We start from the raw sequence: 18,602 nt of genomic DNA on the forward strand, positions 1-18,602 counted from the left end.
GGTGATACTGGTGGGTCATGGGGATTCTGGTGGTCGCTCATTGGTGGGGTGGAGGTGATACTGGTGGGTGATGGGAATTCTGGCGGTCGCTCATTGGTGGGGTGGAGGTGATACTGGTGGGTGATGGGGATTCTGGTGGTCGCTCATTGGTGGGGTGGAGGTGATACTGGTGGGTGATGGGAATTCTGGCGGTCGCTCATTGGTGGGGTGGAGGTGATACTGGTGGGTGATGGGGATTCTGGTGGTCGCTCATTGGTGGGGTGGAGGTGATACTGGTGGTCGCTCATTGGTGGGATTGGAGGTGATACAGGTGGGTGATGGGGATTCTGATGGTCGCTCATTGGTGGGGTTGGAGGCAATACTGGTGGGTGATGGGGATTCTGGTGGTCACTTATTGGTGGGGTGGAGGTGATACTGGTGGGTGATGGGGATTCTGGTGGTCGCTCATTGGTGGGTTGGAGATGATACTGGTGGGTGATGGGGATTCTGGTGGTCGCTCATTGATGGGGTTGGAGGTGATACTGGTGGGTGATGGGGATTCTGGTGGTCGCTCATTGGTGGGGTTGGAGGTGATACTGGTGGGTGATGGGGATTCTGGTGGTTGCTCATTGGTGGGTTGGAGGTGATACTGGTGGGTGATGGGGATTCGGGTGGTCGCTCATTGGTGGAGTTGGAGGTGATACTGGTGGGTGATGGGGATTCTGGTGGTCACTCATTGGTGGGGTTGGAGGTGATCCTGGTGGGTGATGGGGATTCTGGTGGTCGCTCATTGGTGGGGTGGAGGTGATAGTGGTGGATGATGGGGATTCTGGTGGTCGCTCATTGGTGGGGTTGGAGGTGATCCTGGGGATGATGGGGATTCTGGTGGTCGCTCATTGGTGGGGTTGGAGGTGATAGTGGTGGGTGATGGGGATTCTGGTGGTCGCTCATTGGTGGAGGTTGGAGGTGATACTGGTGGGTGATGGGGATTCTGGTGGTCGCTCATTGGTGGGTTTGGAGGTGATAGTGGTGGATGATGGGGATTCTGGTGGTCGCTCATTGGTGGAGGTTGGAGGTGATACTGGTGGATGATGGGGATTCTGGTGGTCGCTCATTTGTGGGGTTGGAGGTGATACTGGTGGGTGATGGGGATTCTGGTGGTCGCTCATTGGTGGGGTTGGAGGTGATACTGGTGGGTGATGGGGATTCTGGTGGTCGCTCATTGGTGGGGTTGGAGGTGATACTGGTGGGTGATGGGGATTCTGGTGGTCCTTCATTGGTGGGGTTGGAGGTGATACTGGTGGATGATGTGGATTCTGGTGGTCGCTCATTGGTGGGGTTGGAGGTGATACTGGTGGGTGATGGGGATTCTGGTGGTCGCCTATTGTTGGGGTTGGAGGTGATACTGGTGGATGATGGGGATTCTGGTGGTCGCTCATTGGTGGGGTTAGAGGTGATACTGGTGGATGATGGGGATTCTGGTGGTCGCTCATTGGTGGGGTTGGAGGTGATCCTGGTGGATGATGGGGATTCTGGTGGTCGCTCATTGGTGGGGTTGGAGGTGATACTGGTGGGTGATGGGGATTCTGGTGGTCGCTCATTGGTGGGGTTGGAGGTGATACTGGTGGGTGATGGGGATTCTGGTGGTCGCTCATTGGTGGGGTTGGAGGTGATACTGGTGGGTGATGGGGATTCTGGTGGTCGCCTATTGTTGGGGTTGGAGGTGATACTGGTGGATGATGGGGATTCTGGTGGTCGCTCATTGGTGGGGTTAGAGGTGATACTGGTGGATGATGGGGATTCTGGTGGTCGCTCATTGGTGGGGTTGGAGGTGATCCTGGTGGATGATGGGGATTCTGGTGGTCGCTCATTGGTGGGGTTGGAGGTGATACTGGTGGGTGATGGGGATTCTGGTGGTCGCTCATTGGTGGGGTTGGAGGTGATACTGGTGGGTGATGGGGATTCTGGTGGTCGCTCATTGGTGGGGTTGGAGGTGATACTGGTGGGTGATGGGGATTCTGGTGGTCGCTCATTGGTGGGGTTAGAGGTGATACTGGTGGGTGATGGGGATTCTGGTGGTCGCTCATTGGTGGGGTTGGAGGTGTAGCTGAGGACCGGGATCGCTCCGGAGGAGGAGGCAGCTCAGACAGGAGGAGACACCGGGTAGCAGTGAGGGGGAGGCGGTACAGAGATCACAGTGATCCGGTGCGGAGATCGGAGAGGAGCCGCAGGATGAACACATCGCAGGCGAAGGATTACCTGTCGGAGCGGCACATCCCCCGGCTGTTCGAGGTGTGTCCCCCGCAGTGTGTGCCCGCTGGGTGGGTGATGTGATCGGTGTGCTCGGTGTTGTGCAGTCCGATGTTTTGCTGCAGATGTATGCGGAGATCCTCTATCATGTCTTATTCTGTTATGCTGTATACAATGTATTGCCGGGGAGTCGCTGTATTTCCTCCTTATCTGGGGGCTTGCTTGCAGAGTATGGGGAGATTTTTACTTGTATTTAGTGAATTATATTTGATTAGAAAAGTTAAATCACTAAAAGAGACTATTGTACCCCTGTCATTGCCATCCCTTGCTTCATAAACTTGGTAAGGGTCTTCCATGCCTGAGCTGCTTCTGAAAATGCTAGTTTACTGTCTGCTTCTGGCTTTCCAGGCACTGCACCACTACAAGTGTGCAGCAAGTGAAGTCAGAACTCCTGGTCTGCTCTCTTCTGACTTTCAACTGCTCACTCAGCAATAGCAACTCAAATAGATCAAGGTTTACTGGGGCAGAAACACCTCAAGGGTTAACCAGCCCTTCTCAACCACAGTTCCATGGAACCCTAGGGTTCCTCCAGACTTTGCTAGGGGTTCCTTGACCAATGAGCAATTTCTTCCTTTTGGATACTGTATGTGACCATTTACACCAATGATACTTTTAGTGCTTTGTAAGGCAGCATTCTTCCCACTTACCTACTTACCACCAATGGAAGAAACATTCTTTCTACTGACCACCCATGGAGAGCGCATTCTTCCTACTGACCACCCATGGAGAGAGCATTCTTCCTACTGACCACCAATGGAAGAACTACTCTTCCCAATGACCACCAATAAGGAGCAATTTTTCCACTGGCCACCAACAGGAGAATCATTCTTCTCAGTATCCAATGGAAGAAGCATTCTTTCTACTGACCAACAATGGAGGAAGCATTCTTCCCACTGACCACCAGTGGGGAAGCATTCTTCCCATTGACGACCAGGCTAATGTACCATGAGTGGCAGATATAGTAATTTTTTGGCAAGGTTCTATAAAAACCTGAAAGTTATTTCAAGGATTCCTCCATTTTAAAAAAGGTTGCGAAAGGCTGACAAAGACAGAATCAGAAACAAATGTAGCATATTTTAAAAAGAAAATCACTTGTATTGAGATGTTTGAGGAGAACCAGTCATGTATTTCTCTTCTCTCCCAGTGACCAAATGGAGCAAAAGGAAGGCAAGCATGTGTTGGGGAGGGAGCAGGCTAAATGTACCTACTGCACTGTCCTCAGGGCTTTTTTTCTCGGAGAATAGGTGCAGGAACTCCCCCCGTCTAAGTCACCCCTTGTCTCTGCCCCCTACCCACCTCTGACCACTGTCCCTTCATTCCACCCCCTACCCACCTACCAGTACTGCCCCTTTTAGAGAATACAGAACAAAGTATCGTTTCGTGGTGCTAAATCATTTGTATGGAACATGTAGATTATAAAAAGAAAAGCAGTAAAATAGATCCCCTGCAATCAATAACAATAGAATCCCAGCAATAGATCCCCACACAATAGACTCCCCCCCGCAACAATGGACTCCACCCCAACAATACAATCCCAGCAATAGATCCTCACACAATAGACTCCCCCCGCAACAATAGACTTCCTGCCAACAACAATAGATTCCCTGCAGCAACAGTGAACTACCCACAACAAAATATCCACCCAACATTAGGACCCCCCCACCCCCCAGCAACAGCAACAGATCTCCCACCAGCCAGCATCAATAGATCCTCCAGCAGCCAGTAAAAATAGACCTCTGCCTCAACAGTAGATCTCTTCCAACATAAGACCCCCCCAACAGATTCCCCATCAGCAACAAATAGACCCTTACACAAAATGAGATCCCCACCAGTGACAATAGATCCCCCAGCAGCCAACATCAATAGACCCTCCAGCACACCCCACGCTATTACATACATTCAGTGCTGGAGGTGCCGAAACTGCATTCCCGCTGAAAAAAAGCCCAGACTGTCCTACATACAAAGCACAGGTCTTATCTAAGCAGGTTGGTGCTCCTTTCAGAGGTCATCTGGAACTTGGGAGTTGCTGTCCTGTCAAGAGACTTCAGACATTACACAATTAGATGCTGAGAAACAATGTGCGATGGCAGACACTTGACAAAGCAGCCATACCTAGAAGCACATGACCTAAACAACCAAGAGCGGGGCCCCCTGTCCTTGTTGGAGGAAGGGTGGGCAACCACACAAGTGTCCTATATAAGAAATAATAACTTGCTTCCCATCACAGGTTCACTTTAAAGCTGAACTCCAGGTAGACATAAAAACGGCAAATTATAATTATTTTTTGATGCTAGTATTATTGCTAAAATAAAATAATAGTATACAATGATCTTGATATATTGTTCAAAGATATAACTTCCTTACTGTAATATTTAATTCCTCCGTTTGTGGCCGTTTCCATCGTTAATGTGGGCATGTGAAGCCCAATCGATATCGCTTCCTGGAATATCTTTGGAGAGATGCATGCTGGGTAACCGGCATGCACCCCTCGATCTTGCGCATGCGCGATTCACCGGCCATAGCGCTGATTGTTTCTAAAGTTGCCATAAGAACGGTGGCGTCGGAGGAAGGTCCCGCCCCATTGTTATGGCAACATCACAGTACGTCCCACAGACTCCCGGGAAATGATGACGCATCATTTCCCAGGAGATTAGGCAAGAGAGGAAGTCTCGAGGAGCTTTGCGGACCAGGAAGTGGCAGATTACGAGGACTACATAGCAACAGGGCATATAAAAAATTTTTTTCCTCCAAATGTTTATTTATAGGTAAAAAAGGAGTCTTTTAAAAGAAATTTTTTTTTTAGGGTGGAACTCCGCTTTAACAGACAATTGTGCCATAAGCTTTTAATGCAGCTAGTGCAAGTACTTGGTATTGCCCTCCTGTATTTCCTGCTACTGCAGCACCCAAACTAGAAGGATAGGCAGGGGAAGCAATCAGGTGCTGTTTGCAATGAAAATGATGACAGAAGGAGGGAGCAGTGTGAGCAGGGGATGAACTTCTACAGCTTCCTCCTGCCCAGTCATAGGCCGGGATCAAGGTGGTGACCTAAGACCCCTTTCACACTGGGGCGCTTTGCAGGGGCTACAGCGCTAAAAATAGGGCCTGCAAAGCGCTCCTGAAAGAGCCGCCCCAAGGGCTTTCACACTGGAGCCGTGCGCTGGCAGGACGCAAAAAAAAGTCCTGCTAACAGTATCTTTAGTGTGGTGAAGGAGCAGTGTGTATACCACTCCTTCACCACTCCTGCCCATTGAAATCAATGGGGCAGCGCGGTTATACCGCCGGCTGCTGCAGCAGTGCTTTGCGGTGGTAAAAGCATCCCGCTAGTGGCCGAATAATTCCCACTAAATTAGCTGTAAATCGCCGCTAAAAATAGCAGCATTTAACCGCCGCCGCCCCAGTGTGAAAGGGGCCTAACGCTTTTCAGCATCAGAGAAAAGTCAAGTCATCAGTCTGGTAATACGAATTGTAAAAAGGACTGCAACTATCAGAATCGGGTGAACAGAAATACAAATCAGAAAGACAGAAATATGTGCCAGGCCCCTTCCTTCCCCACTGCTCCTGTCTGCATTTTTTAGTTTGCCCAGGTAAAAAAATAGAAATAAAAAAAAAAAAAGACTCCTTTAATAAATACAATATCATGTTTGTGTGGACCACAGGAGCCAATCAGATCACTTTCCACTGTGCAGGGGGAAATGACATCTGGGTAGTGATGGGTTGCAACACATCACCGATACATTCCCTTTCTTCTTATTTCCACTGTGGAATTTTAGGTAAAGGGGCGGAATAGTTGGGACCCCTGTCAGGTTTTCTTGCTGTCAGTGTCTCATCAGGGAGATTTGTTTTCACTTCCTGTCCCAGAGACACAGCAGGAAGTTAGAGAAACAGATATTGTTTTAACTTTGGAAGAGTTCCCCTCTATACCTGTTAAGAGTCCAGCTGTAAAGAAATGTTGGCAATTCACTTTATCATAGAAAAGTGTTTGGTTGTCACAAGAAGGGAGACTTGACACTGGAAGAAGGGAAGGAAATGATGGCATGACAGAACCTCTAGACTCCTATTGGCTGTTGATAAATTGAACCTGTCGTTTGATAAAGTAAACAGTCATTTTTATCTCCCTGAGTCATTGCTGATTAATGGCCGTGGGTCTAACATACAACAGCGATCGGAGGAGTGGAAGCCGCCTCGTGCATTTCTCAGCCTGTGGGACACGTGAGAAGACAGATCAGCACACACACACACAGATGATGAGACAATTGTTTTTGTGCTGGTTGATCGCAGCATCTTGTGAAAGGCTGGTTGTCACATAACACAGATAGGAGTCGCATCCTCCTCCTCCTCCTCGTTTGTGTTGTAATACTCACATATATTTGTATTTAGCAAATAAAAATCAATTGGCTGATACAGGGCTGCTGTTATAAATCATGGGGCCCTAGATACCATAACAGACAGGCCCCCCCCCCCCCCCAATGCTGGCCATCCCTTTCTTTGCAGTCTCAGCTACACAGATGAATGAATAGGAAGTGCTCTGAGGCTTCCTGCTCATTCACTAACTGAAACATAGTAAACAGTTTGCTATGATTCATTGACGAATGAACACAGGAGTGATTGTTTGATTGCTCACTGTGTTCATTCAGGAAAAGAAGGGGGCTAGTAAAAAACATTTCATTTTATTGAATAGCCACAGTGAACAAATGAAAATTACGTCAGTTGACGTATTTCAGCCTATAAGGCCTTAGTCATAAGAAGAGGATCAGTGTCTGCAATAAGACAATACAGCTCAGCAGGTGCCCGGGCTTCCCTTTTGAACTGATGGGGCCCGGGCCCTGTACATGAGGGCTGGCTGTACTCAGGGCCATCTTTAATATTGATATAATTTTGTTGCCCCCCACCCCCCTCATTGCAATTTCACTCTCCACTTGCTCTGAGACATACAATAAATACAGTAAACTGATTTTAAGTATAGCTGCTATCAGATCAGGCAGCAATTGTGATTGGTTGCCAGCGGTTACAGCATTTAATTACTACTTACTGACTGGTTGCTAGAGGTTACAGCACACATTACGGCTCACTGATTCGTTGCTAGAGGTTACAGCAAATGATTTCTGGTTGTTAATTGGTTGCTAGAGATTACTGTACAGTAATACTGCTCACTGCTTGGTTGCTAGAGTTTACAGCACATCATCTCCTCACTGCAGATGGGCACGATATACATATGAGTGCCATCTTTTATTACATTATCAATGCTGCCAACCACAGCTATTTACTTATGAATGCCACTGCCCTGCTAAACACAGGGTCAGCAGGTAAGTCATCTGTACACAACAATAGGGCAGAGCTGGGCAGCATTAGTACCAGCACTTCACACTGATATATTGGGACACAGCACGGTACTAAAACTTCAAGGGACAAGGTAATTTAAACTGGGATAGTTGGCAAGTATGAGGCAACTGCTTTGGGCCCCACAACAATGACAGGGCCCAGGGCAGCTGCCCCTTTTGCCCTGCCTTAAAGACGGCCCTGGCTGTACTGCCTTATCAGAGGCTGATATTAAAAATCACAGATCATGTGTACTGTCGTTCATCTTAAAGGGGTTGTGAACACAGTTTTCCACCTTAAGGCATTAAGGTGAAAAGCCCTTTGTGCTGAGGCACCCCCCCCAGACCCCCCCTTTCTTACCTGAGCCCAATCGTTCCAGTGACAGCAGCATCAGCCACTGTCTCCAATCTTCATTGGGTAAATTGATAGCAGCGGGAGTCACAGGCAGATCCAGTGATGCGCGAGTCGGGGGGCAAGGCCAAGCCTGTGGCTCCCTCTGCTATCAGTCAAATCCAGTGACACGCGAGCTGGGGGCAGGGCCAAGCTCTGCAGTCTGTGTCAATGGACGCAGAAGTAGGACTCAGGAGCACGGCCGCACGAGTGCCCCCATGGAATGTGGCTCTCAGTGGGGGCACTCAAGAAGAGGAGGAGCCAGGTGCGCCGCCGGGGGGGGGACCCCACAAGACGAGGATCGGGCCACTCTGTGCAAAACCCATGTACAGAGGAGGTAAGTATGACATGTTTGTTATTTTAAAAAGAAAAAACTAACCTTTACAATCACTTTAAACTGGCCAACGATGGATCAAATCTCGGCTGGTTCAGCAGGAACAAACAGAGATTCGATCCATCTATGGGCAGGCTGGTTTTACCCAAATCGATTCATCGATCGACTTGGGTACACCCAGCCTGTCTTATCTTTTTACATGAGATTACTGCCAGAGGCTATAGCCACTACCAATAATCATTGTGTTCTGCCGTCTGGGAAGACTTCCTTCTGGCAGAACACTTGAGGGAGAGAATCCCCCAATAACACTGTGCTGATGGGGGATTTGAGCCATTGTTTTTCCTCGTACCCGTGGTGGAAGGAAAGAAAATCGAAGGCTTGCCTTAATGTAAAATTTATCTACTGTATATGATAGGGAGGTAGCTGGAGGGATGGCAGCACAGTCACTACATTACTGGGGACCAGATCTGTGGACAGATGTTGACAGAAGAAAGGAGGGGGCAACGCTCGATGGAATTAACTTTTTACATTCATTTTCCAGCAAACCATTATGTCCTAAATAGCCCACCAGTCTTTATCAGCATGTCATTTATTAAATCCTGGGTCCTCCCGCCCCTTCCATTGCCATAGCAAACAATTACTAAAAAAAACATGGCATAGTAGTCAATAAGATTAAAAATAAAACAAGAGAAGAAAAAATAATGACCATAATTGGTAGCACACAACGATTATATAATCCTAATGCTAACCTCCTTAACAAATTCAGCTCCGGAAGCTTTTACCCCTTTCATGACCAGGCCATTTTTTGCCATTTAGCACTGCACGACTTTTTTTTTTTTTAAAGTTGTTTTTATTGTAATTTCAAGGTAACAAAAAAAATAAATACAATACTGGGGAAACCCAGGCTCGGTCACACACAAACTAAAAAAATAAATAATAATAAACAACTAATAAACAACTAAACTGCTGTAGCACTGCACTACTTTAACGGTAATTGTGCGGTCGTGCAACACTGTACCCAGACAAAACCAAATAGAGCTTTTTTTGGTGGTATTTAATAGTGGTGGTATTGATCACTGCTGGGTTTTTTATTTTTGTGATATCAACGAAAAAAGACTGGAAATAAAAAAAACATTTTTTTACTTTCTGCTAGAAAACATATCCCAAAAAAAAAATCGAAATAAAATTCAGCAAAAATGTATATTAATTTGTTTTTGTGTGAAAGTTATAGTGCCTACAAACACCTTGCTAGTACCGGGTTGGACCCCCTTTTGCCTTCAGAGCGGCCTTAATTCTTTGTGGCATAGATTTAACAAGATGTTGGAAACATTCCTCAGAGATTTTGGTCCATATTGACATGATAGCAGCATGCAGTTGCTGCAGATTTGTCAGGTGCACATCCATGATGCGAATCTCCCATTCCACCACATCCCAAAGGTGCTCTATTGGATGAGATCTGGTGACTGTGGAGGCCACTGGAGTACAGTGACCTCATTGTCATGTTCAAGAAACCAGTGGTGAGATGATTGGAGCTTTGTGACATTATCCTGCTGGAAGGAGCCATCAGAAGATGGGTACACTGTAGTCATAAAGGAATGAATGAATGAATGACTTGTATAGCGCTGCACCTGCAAACTGAATCGCCCCAAGGTGCTTTATCCATCCTGTGCTTTCCTGCTTCTTAGAAGAGGTGGGTCTTGAGTTTTTTTCTGAAGGCCCGATGGTCTTCTTCCATGTGGATGTTAGTGGGTAGAGCGTTCCATAGCCGTAGTCCTTGGACTGCGAATCTTCATTCTCCTTTTGATTTGTAGCAGGATTTAGTTGATCGGAGGCTGCGATTGGGGGTGTAGCGTTTTATTTTCTTGCATAGGTATTGAGGAGCGTTTCCTTGTGTGCATTTGTGGGTGAGGCAGAGGGTCTTGAAAGTGATCCGATCCTTTACGGTTAGCCAATGTAGGGTCCTTAGGGATGGGGAGATGGATTCCCAGTTTTTTTTTCCTGTGGCTAGTCTTGCTGCCGTGTTTTGGACGACTTGTAGGCATGCAATCTGATATTTGGGTAGTCCTATGTAGAGGAAGTTTGCGTAGTCGAGTCGGGAATTGATGATTGTTCCAACTACTACTGATCCACTGACTACTGATCCTATTTGTGCATCCATCGACATCTGAGTTGAAAATGACTCCGAGACTTTTGGCTTTGGTGTTTGGGGAGATGGTCTGTCCAAGGATGGTGGGTGGTGTCCAAGGGGTCTTAGTTTTTGTGTTTGCATTCAGGAGAAGAAGCTCTGTTTTGGATCCATTGAGTTTGAGGGAGCTCGTGGTCATCTAGTCATCTATCAATGTGAGGCCTTTTTCTAGTTCCTGGTATTGGACATTTTGTCCGGTGATGCAAAAGTAGAGTTGAGTGTCATCTGTGTATGAGTGGGAGCATAGGTCCGTTTCCCTGATGATTTTGAGGAGAGGGCAGATGTAGATGTTGAAGAGCACGGGTGACAGGGGTGATCTTTGAGGGACTCCATACGAAATTTCCAGAGTTTCAGATGTGAAGGCTACTAGTTTCACTGTCTGTGAGCAATTAACTAAGAAGGATGCGAACCATGGTAGATCGGAATCTGTGACTCCTGCTATTTCTTTGAGGCGTATGAGCAGAGTATTGTGGTCCACTGTGTCGGACGCTGCACTGAGGTCCAGAAGTATCAGGAGACATGATTCTTCGTCATCTGCTGCTTCCAGGGCATCATCCCATATTTTGAGAAGTGCCGTTTCTGTGCCATGGCCTGGGCGGAAGACTGATTGAAGTAGATCCAAGAGTTTGTGTGTGTCCAGATTGAGTTGTAGCTGTTGTACTACTGCTTTTTCCATAATTTTGGAGATGGTGTTCAGGCTTGTTACCAGTCTGCAGTAGTTAGGGTCTTTGGGGTCAAGGTTGGGTTTCTTTAGAAGGGGTTTGATTATGCCTTGCTTGAGGATGTCGGAACATTCTTTCAGGAGTTTTGTGGGAATGATGTCATTGGGTGAAGTGCTGTCTCGGAGGCTTCTGATGATGTTTTTGGTGGTGTCAGCGGTGATCGGGATCAGCGAAAAATTTGGTGATTATGTGATGTTTGAATCCATTTCCTCTTTTTGCTTTTGTTGAATCAGGTTGGTTGTTTTTTTTCTGTTGAATTATTCTCTGAACGTTGTTGATTTTGTTGATTAAAAAAATCTGATAACTCATTGCAAAAATCTTGCGTTTCGTTTGCAGCGGGCTCTAGACAGGTAGGGCTCATGGACATGGTCCACAACAATACTCAGGTAGGCCGTGGTGTTTAAATGATGCTCAATTGGTACTAAGGGGCCCAAATTGTGCCAAGAAAATATCCCCCACACCATTACACCTCCACCACCAGCCTGAACCGTGCATGCAAGTCAGGATGGATCCATACTTTCATGTTGTTTACACCAAACTCTGACCCTACCACCTGAATGTCGCAGCTGATATTGAGACTCATCAGACCAGGCAATGTTTTTCCAATCTTCTATTGTCCAATTTTGGTGAGCCTGTGCCAATCGTAGACTCAGTTTCATGTTCTTAGCTGACAGCTGACAGGAGTGGCATCTGGTGTGGTCTTCTGCTGCTGCAGGCCCATCTGCTGCAAGGTTCCATGTGTTGTGCTTCTAGAGAAGGCATTCTGCATACCTTGGTTGTAACAAGTGGTTATTTGAGTTACTGTTGCCTTTCATCTTGAACCAGTCTCCCTGTCAATTAGCCAATTTTTGTCCATACAACAACCACTCACTGGATATTTTCTCTTTTTCGGACAATTCTCCGTAGATCCTAGAGATGGTTGTGTGTGAAAATCCCAGTAGATTGCAATTTTTGAAATCCTCAGACCAGCCTGTGTGACACCAACAACCATGCCACGATCAAAGTCACTTAAATCACCTTTCCCATTCTGATGCTCTGTTTGAACTTCAGCAAGTCGTCTTCACCACATCTAGATGCCTAAATGAATTGAGTTGCTGCCATGTGATTGGCTGATTAGCAATTTGTGTTACCAAGCAATTGAACAGGTGTACCTAATAAATGCTGGGGGGAACTAACTGCCACTGACATCACTAGTACAGTGATAATACTATAAACTGTCACTGTACTAAAGATACTGGCTGGGAAGTGGGTGTGGGGGTCTTATCGAAATCTAAAAGCCCCCATATCCTGCCCCTCCCATGCGAATGAGTATGGAATACATAGTTGCACTACACATTTGCCAAAAAAGTGTAAAAGTGACTAAACTGTACAAGAGTTTTTAACAAGTCCTTTATTCAAAAATAAAAAAAACAATGTCCCCTGATGCAGATCCATCGTCAATCACGATGTTCCATGCTGCCACCACTGAACCCCCCCAAAAAAAAGAAAGCTCCGTTTGCAATGAAAGCTTCCGTGGTCTGCCTGCTCCGACGTGTGACATTTCTTAAATAGCTAAGGAGCGGAGCAACCCGGCGACAGCAACTGTTGGCCCTGCCCCCTGTGACGTCATTGACCAATGCATGCTGGGCTGCCAATGTCACAAGGGGGGGAGCCATCAGGTGACATCGCCGGATGGCCCGCCCCTCAGCTATTTAAGAAACGTCACGCGGCGGAGCAGGCAGACCTCGAGAGCGTTCGATCAGATTTTTGGGCGTCGTGATTGACGATAGATCTACATCGGGGGGACATTGTTTTTTTTTTAAATAAAGGACTTGTCAAAACTCTTGTAATGTCTCTATTCACTTTTACACTTTTTTTGGTGAATGGGTAGATTCCAATAAGACCCCCACCCACAGACCCCCACAGCCCAGAGTTGTGGGGAAAAGGCCCTTGTCTCTATCAACATGTGGACAAGGTGCTTTAGGGTGGGAGAGGCAGAGCCCCCCCTGTCCCAGAGCACCCCATTGTGGCCTAGTATGGTTCGGGGGGGGTGCTCGCTCGTCCCCTCCCTGACCTGTTGGCTGCATGCTCAGATAAGGGCCCGTTATGGATTTGGGGGCCCCAATATTTTATATCCCCATTTTTTTTTTTGCCGGAAATTTTATATTTTTTTACATTTAACTGTCAGCGGGGAACCCCGCTCACAGCTGATGGCTCATCAGTTGTTAACCACTTGCTTACTGGGCACTTAAACCCCCCTCCCATTCAGACCAATTTTCAGCTCTCAGCGCTGTCACACTTTGAATGAGAATTGCGCGGTCATACAACACTGTACTCAAATGAAATTTTTATAATTTTTTTCACACAAATGGAGCTTTCTTTTGGTGGTATTTAATCATATTATGCAAATGGGTAATTTTTCTCCTTCGTTGATATTCGCTGGTGAGGCTGCACTGATGGGCGGCACTGATAAGACGGCACGGATGGATGTCACTGATGGGCACTGGTAGGTGGTATTGATAGGCAGCACTGGTGATGAGGTACTGATTGGTGACATTTATAGATGGCACTGTGGGCACCTATAAATGACACTGGGGGCACTGATTGGTGGTGCTGGTGGGCACTGGTAGGTGGTGCTGGTGGGCACTGGTAGGGGGGCACAGAAGCCTCTGCAGAGGCTCTCCACGATCGGGACTGATGTCCCTCTTACAGCCGCTGGTTATCGGCTTTTTTTTTCTCCGTTAGGAGAAAAATAGCCGATTGCTGGCTCTGTTTACATCACATGATCAGCTGTCATTGGCTGACTGCTGATCACGTGGTAAGGGGTCGGGATTGACCCCTTACTCTGATCTGTGATCAGCCGAGTCTCATAGACTCGCTGATCACAGAATGTGCCACTCGTGCCCTGCAGGGGGCGCACAGGCTGCTCGAACACGGGAGGACATCTATGGACGCCCTCCCAGCAAAGCAAGTCCGCCCTGCAGCCACCTTTTGGCTATAGCGCAGATGGCAAGAGGTTAAGGACATGGTGGCTGGCTTTCCAGCCCGCTCCTTGGCTTAGCAACCAGCTATATACAGAAAAAGAGAAAAAAAAAACAAGCAAAATGCATGAAAACTGCATGCAAAAAAACGCAACAAAAATGCGGGTTTAAAAGTGAAAAATGCACCGCAAAATGTACCTGAAACCTAGACCTAAAAGGTAAAAGAGGTCACAAATTAACGCATTTCGGTAGAGTGTATTAGTGCAACCGTTACAACATATTACAATATTTGTCCTGGGCTTTGTTGGCCGTATATAGACACAGAACAATGTAATGGCTGGCAAAGTCAAGCATTTTCGATACAGCAAAGGTGTTTGGAGCTAAAAATAAAAAGCTCTTTGTTTTTCCACTGCAATGATAACATCAAACAGTAAAATCATTTGTGATATATCTGTAACGTATTTTATATCTTCTCCTCAGAGCCTGCTTACAGGCCTTATGTACTATCGACCTGAAGACCCCATTAATTACCTAGAGTTGTGTCTGCAAAAGGTTCGAGATTTAGGAGGACCTGAAAAGGTGCAGTGGGACACATTCCTGAGTCGCACATTACCTCCGATCAATGGAGGCCAGGGAAAGAAGAACACACACAAATCCGGTGAGTATTGGCAACATGGCAAAGGATTCACTGGTGTAGATAATGAGGTAGAGGAGGTGACAACTTCTGCTAAACCTATGACCTCCATGGTGCACCTGATTCAACAATACCTGTCCCTGTGTCTAATGTGTTTATGTGCTAGAAGAGGTTTTCACACAAGGAGCTGAACTGGATGGACTTGTGTCTTTTTTTCAACCGGACTATGTAACAAGGTTAAAAAAGAAGAGAAGGACAATCCTGCGAGCCACCAATTCCTAGATGCTAAAATGTAAATAAAATAACTTAAAGCTGCTAGCGTTACGCACGTCACATATATCGTGCAAAGACAATTGTAAATATATATATATTCTGCGCTAAAATGTATAGGAAGTGCACAGTGAATAATTGATCTCAAAATTAAGTAAATATTAAACCAGTGAATTATAAATGTTAATACACATACTGTATATCATGCTATGGATAATATAGTTAAAGTGCCTAGTGCATAACTGTGTATTACAGAGCACAAAATAAAAAAATATATAAAAAAAAACAATAATATATTAAAGTGCTTCTGTGCAGTGTCCAAATATGTCAATGATGACAGGTCCACCGTCCAAAATTATTTCCCCCAAAGTAGATGCGTAACCCCTGCATCGATACGCGTTGGGAAGGGGTCAGGATGGCACGGCAGGCATCTTATGCACTGGGGAGGATGCCCGCGTCATCCCGATACCATCATTGGTATACACCAGTATAGCAGCGTTGCCAACCATCAGTATTTTTACTGGCAGCCAGTAAAAAACAGGCAGTTTTCTCTTGCCAATAAATAGAAAAGGTTGCCAGCAAAAAATATGGCTGTGACGCTCGGCCCGGAGCCAGCCGAGACCATATAATTGCCTGCTACAGTGTGTTCGGTCAACTCTGGTGGAGGCGTTGCCTGAGCATGTCCTGTCGGAAAAAGCTCTGATGGTTTTTCCAACGGGAATTCCGACGGGATTTCGCTCAAGCTGTCTTGCATACACACGGTCACACAAAAGTTCTCTGAACTTTCGACTGTCAAGAAGGCGGTGACGTACAACACAGCCCAGAAAATTACGTTCAATGCCTCCGAGCAGGCGTCAAATTGTTTGAGCATGCGTAGGAACTTTGCGTGTTGGAATTTGTACAGACGATCGGAATTTCCAGTTGGAACTTCCGATCGGACCTTTTTCCGACCGAAAAATTGAGAACATGCTCTCAACCATTTGCTGGCCGAAATTCAGCAAAAGTCTGATGGAGCATACACACAATCGCATTTTCTGACCAAAAGCTCTCATCGGACTTTTGCTGGCGGGAAATTCCGATCGTGTGTACGGGGCATTATACATACCTTTTAGCGCACCGTATCTATATTTATGTAACAAGGTTATTTTGTGAATAATGTGTGTAAATGGTGGAAATTCTAAAGAGGAACTCCAAGTTTGTAAGATCTCATTTGGTGTAAAGAATGATTTAGACATTTTCAGCTGCAATGATAGGGTAGGATTGCCTGGTCATAGTTTGTTAACCACTTGGGATCCGCGCTATTGCAAAATGACGGCAATAGCGCGGACCCACATTTTCGGGACTACGTCTATTGACGTAGTCCCGGTTACGAGCGGCCTGCGCGCCCCCGATCACGGCCAGCAATTTAAAAGGACACCTGCCCCCTGCCAGTGCCCACCTGCCACCCGCAGTGCCATCCTGAAATAAAGTAAGTGCCCCCCTGTCAGTGCCACCCAGCAGTGCCCATAGTGCCCACAGTGCCACCCAGCAGTGCCCACAGTGCCACCCAGCAGTGCCCACAGTGCCACCCACAGTGCCACCCAGCAGTGCCACCCACAGTGCCACCCAAAATCTGCCTCAGGTGCTGCACCCCAGTGCCGCCCATCAGTGCCCAGCAGTGCCGCCCATCAGTGCCCAGCAGTGCCGCCCATCAGTGCCCAGCAGTGCCACCTATCAGAGCCACCTATCAGTGCCACCTATCAGTGCCCATCAGTCCCATCTATCTGTGGTACCTATCAGTGCCCATCCGTGCCACCCATCCGTGCCACTTATCCGTGCCACCCATCCGTGCCATCTTATCTGTGCCCATCTTTGCCCATCAGTGCCGCCTTATCTGTGCCCATCGGTGCCGCCTTATCTGTGCCTATTAGTGCCGCCTTAACTATGCCTATCAGTGCCCACCAGTGCAGCCTATCAGTGCCCACCAATGCAGCCCATCAGTGCCCACCAATGCAGCCCATCAGTGCCCACCAATGCAGCCCATCAGTGCCCACCAATGCAGCCTATCAGTGCCGCCTAATCAGCGCACTTCAATGAAGGAGAAAAATGACCCGTTTGCAAAATTTTATAACAAACTATTAAAACATGATTTTTTTTTTTTTTTTTTTTGCATCTTTTTTTGTTTGTTTAGCAAAAAATAAAACTCCGAGCTGTAACTAAATACCACCAAAAGAAAGCTCTATTTGTGGGAAAAAAATGATAAAAAATTCATTTGGGTACAGTGTTGTATGACCGCGTAATTGTCACTCAAAGTGCATCAGCGCTGAAAGCTGAAAATTGGTCTGGGACTGAGGGGGGTTTAAGTGCCCAGTAAGCAAGTGGTTAAGGAACTAGCAAATGTGTATGCGTTCATGAAATGGTGTAGAGTTCGTAAGTCCATTAGGTACGAATCATTTTTGGTAGGAATAAAATCTGTAAGTAAAACTCATAGGACTTGATGTTTCAGTCAAAATAGGAACAACCCTCTTGATGCTGTGAGTGGTGTGGTGATAAGGGAAGGAGAAGGGTAGGTACAGTGCCTTGAAAAAATATTCATACCCCTTGAAATTTTCCACATTTTGTCATGTTACAACAAAAAACATAAATGTCTTATCTTGGGATTTTATGTGATAGACCAACACAAAGTGGCACAAAATTGTGAAGTGGAAGAAAAATGATAAACGTTTTTCAATTTTTTTTTACAAATAAATATGTGAAAAGTGTGGTGTGCATTTGTATTCAGCCCCCCTGGGTCAATACTTTGTAGAACCACCTTTTGCTGCAATTACAGCTGCAAGTCTTTTTAGGGATGTCTCTATCAGCTTCCAGACCAGACCAATCCTATTTAATTTGTTCATAAACGACCTGGAGGATGGGGTAGACAGTTCAAACACATAGCACAGTCAGAATGTAAGCATCATAAGAGAGCTCTCTGCAGCGCACATCACAATAAAGCTATGTCAGAGAGTATAGGTATGTGGCCACAGTTGTCTGTATATTGTCGCTAGTTTACTATTTTTACTATAGCTAGCAATAAATATCATTCATTTTGTAATAATTACTATTTTACATGTTTATCTTTCCAGAGGGATCCCAACATATGCGCCGCTATGAGTGTCTTCCCCCCATCCAATCTCAGTTCTCCATCGACAGTGATTCCGATATGACCGAATCTTCTGGGCTTATTCAGGAATATGACGTGTTTGATCCAAATAGGGAGAGGCCCAAAATCATTTTTGTCATTGGTGAGTTGTTTCTTTCGGTGGCTGTTTTGGTACTGGCCCGATTGACTCAGTGCAGTCAATTTATAGGGATTTGTCTTTTATTTCTTATTCCTCATACAGCATCTTTGTTTGTCCCAGCCCCTATAACACCCTATATACAGTACGTTCCCTTATTTATACAAAGCTACAGGCTAGGAGCAAAGATGTATTTCAAATGCATACAACAGATGGTCACAATGTCTGTACAGATTCTTGTTACA

At 46.3% G+C, this 18,602-nt stretch overlaps 1 protein-coding gene across 2 annotated transcripts in view; it reads left to right on the forward strand.

Annotated features, from left to right (window-relative positions):
- Nucleotides 1–2,196: 2,196 nt before the first annotated feature.
- The window catches only part of AK1 (adenylate kinase 1), a 131,771-nt gene continuing 115,365 nt past the window's right edge, over nucleotides 2,197–18,602 (forward strand). Inside the window, exons 1-3 of one of the 2 annotated variants that reach the window (XM_077478710.1) lie at nucleotides 2,197–2,271; nucleotides 14,677–14,854; nucleotides 18,205–18,363. In XM_077478710.1, the coding sequence (XP_077334836.1) occupies nucleotides 2,212–2,271; nucleotides 14,677–14,854; nucleotides 18,205–18,363 (397 nt within the window). In that variant the 5' untranslated portion in view covers nucleotides 2,197–2,211. The remainder of the gene's footprint in view (nucleotides 2,272–14,676; nucleotides 14,855–18,204; nucleotides 18,364–18,602) is intronic. The other variant, XM_077478711.1, reaches the window with a different exon arrangement.

This window comes from Lithobates pipiens, unplaced genomic scaffold (assembly GCF_037356315.1).
Source record: "Lithobates pipiens isolate NorthernLeopardFrog02 unplaced genomic scaffold, aLitPip1_a1.2 Scaffold_1, whole genome shotgun sequence".
Lineage (NCBI taxonomy): Eukaryota > Metazoa > Chordata > Amphibia > Anura > Ranidae > Lithobates > Lithobates pipiens.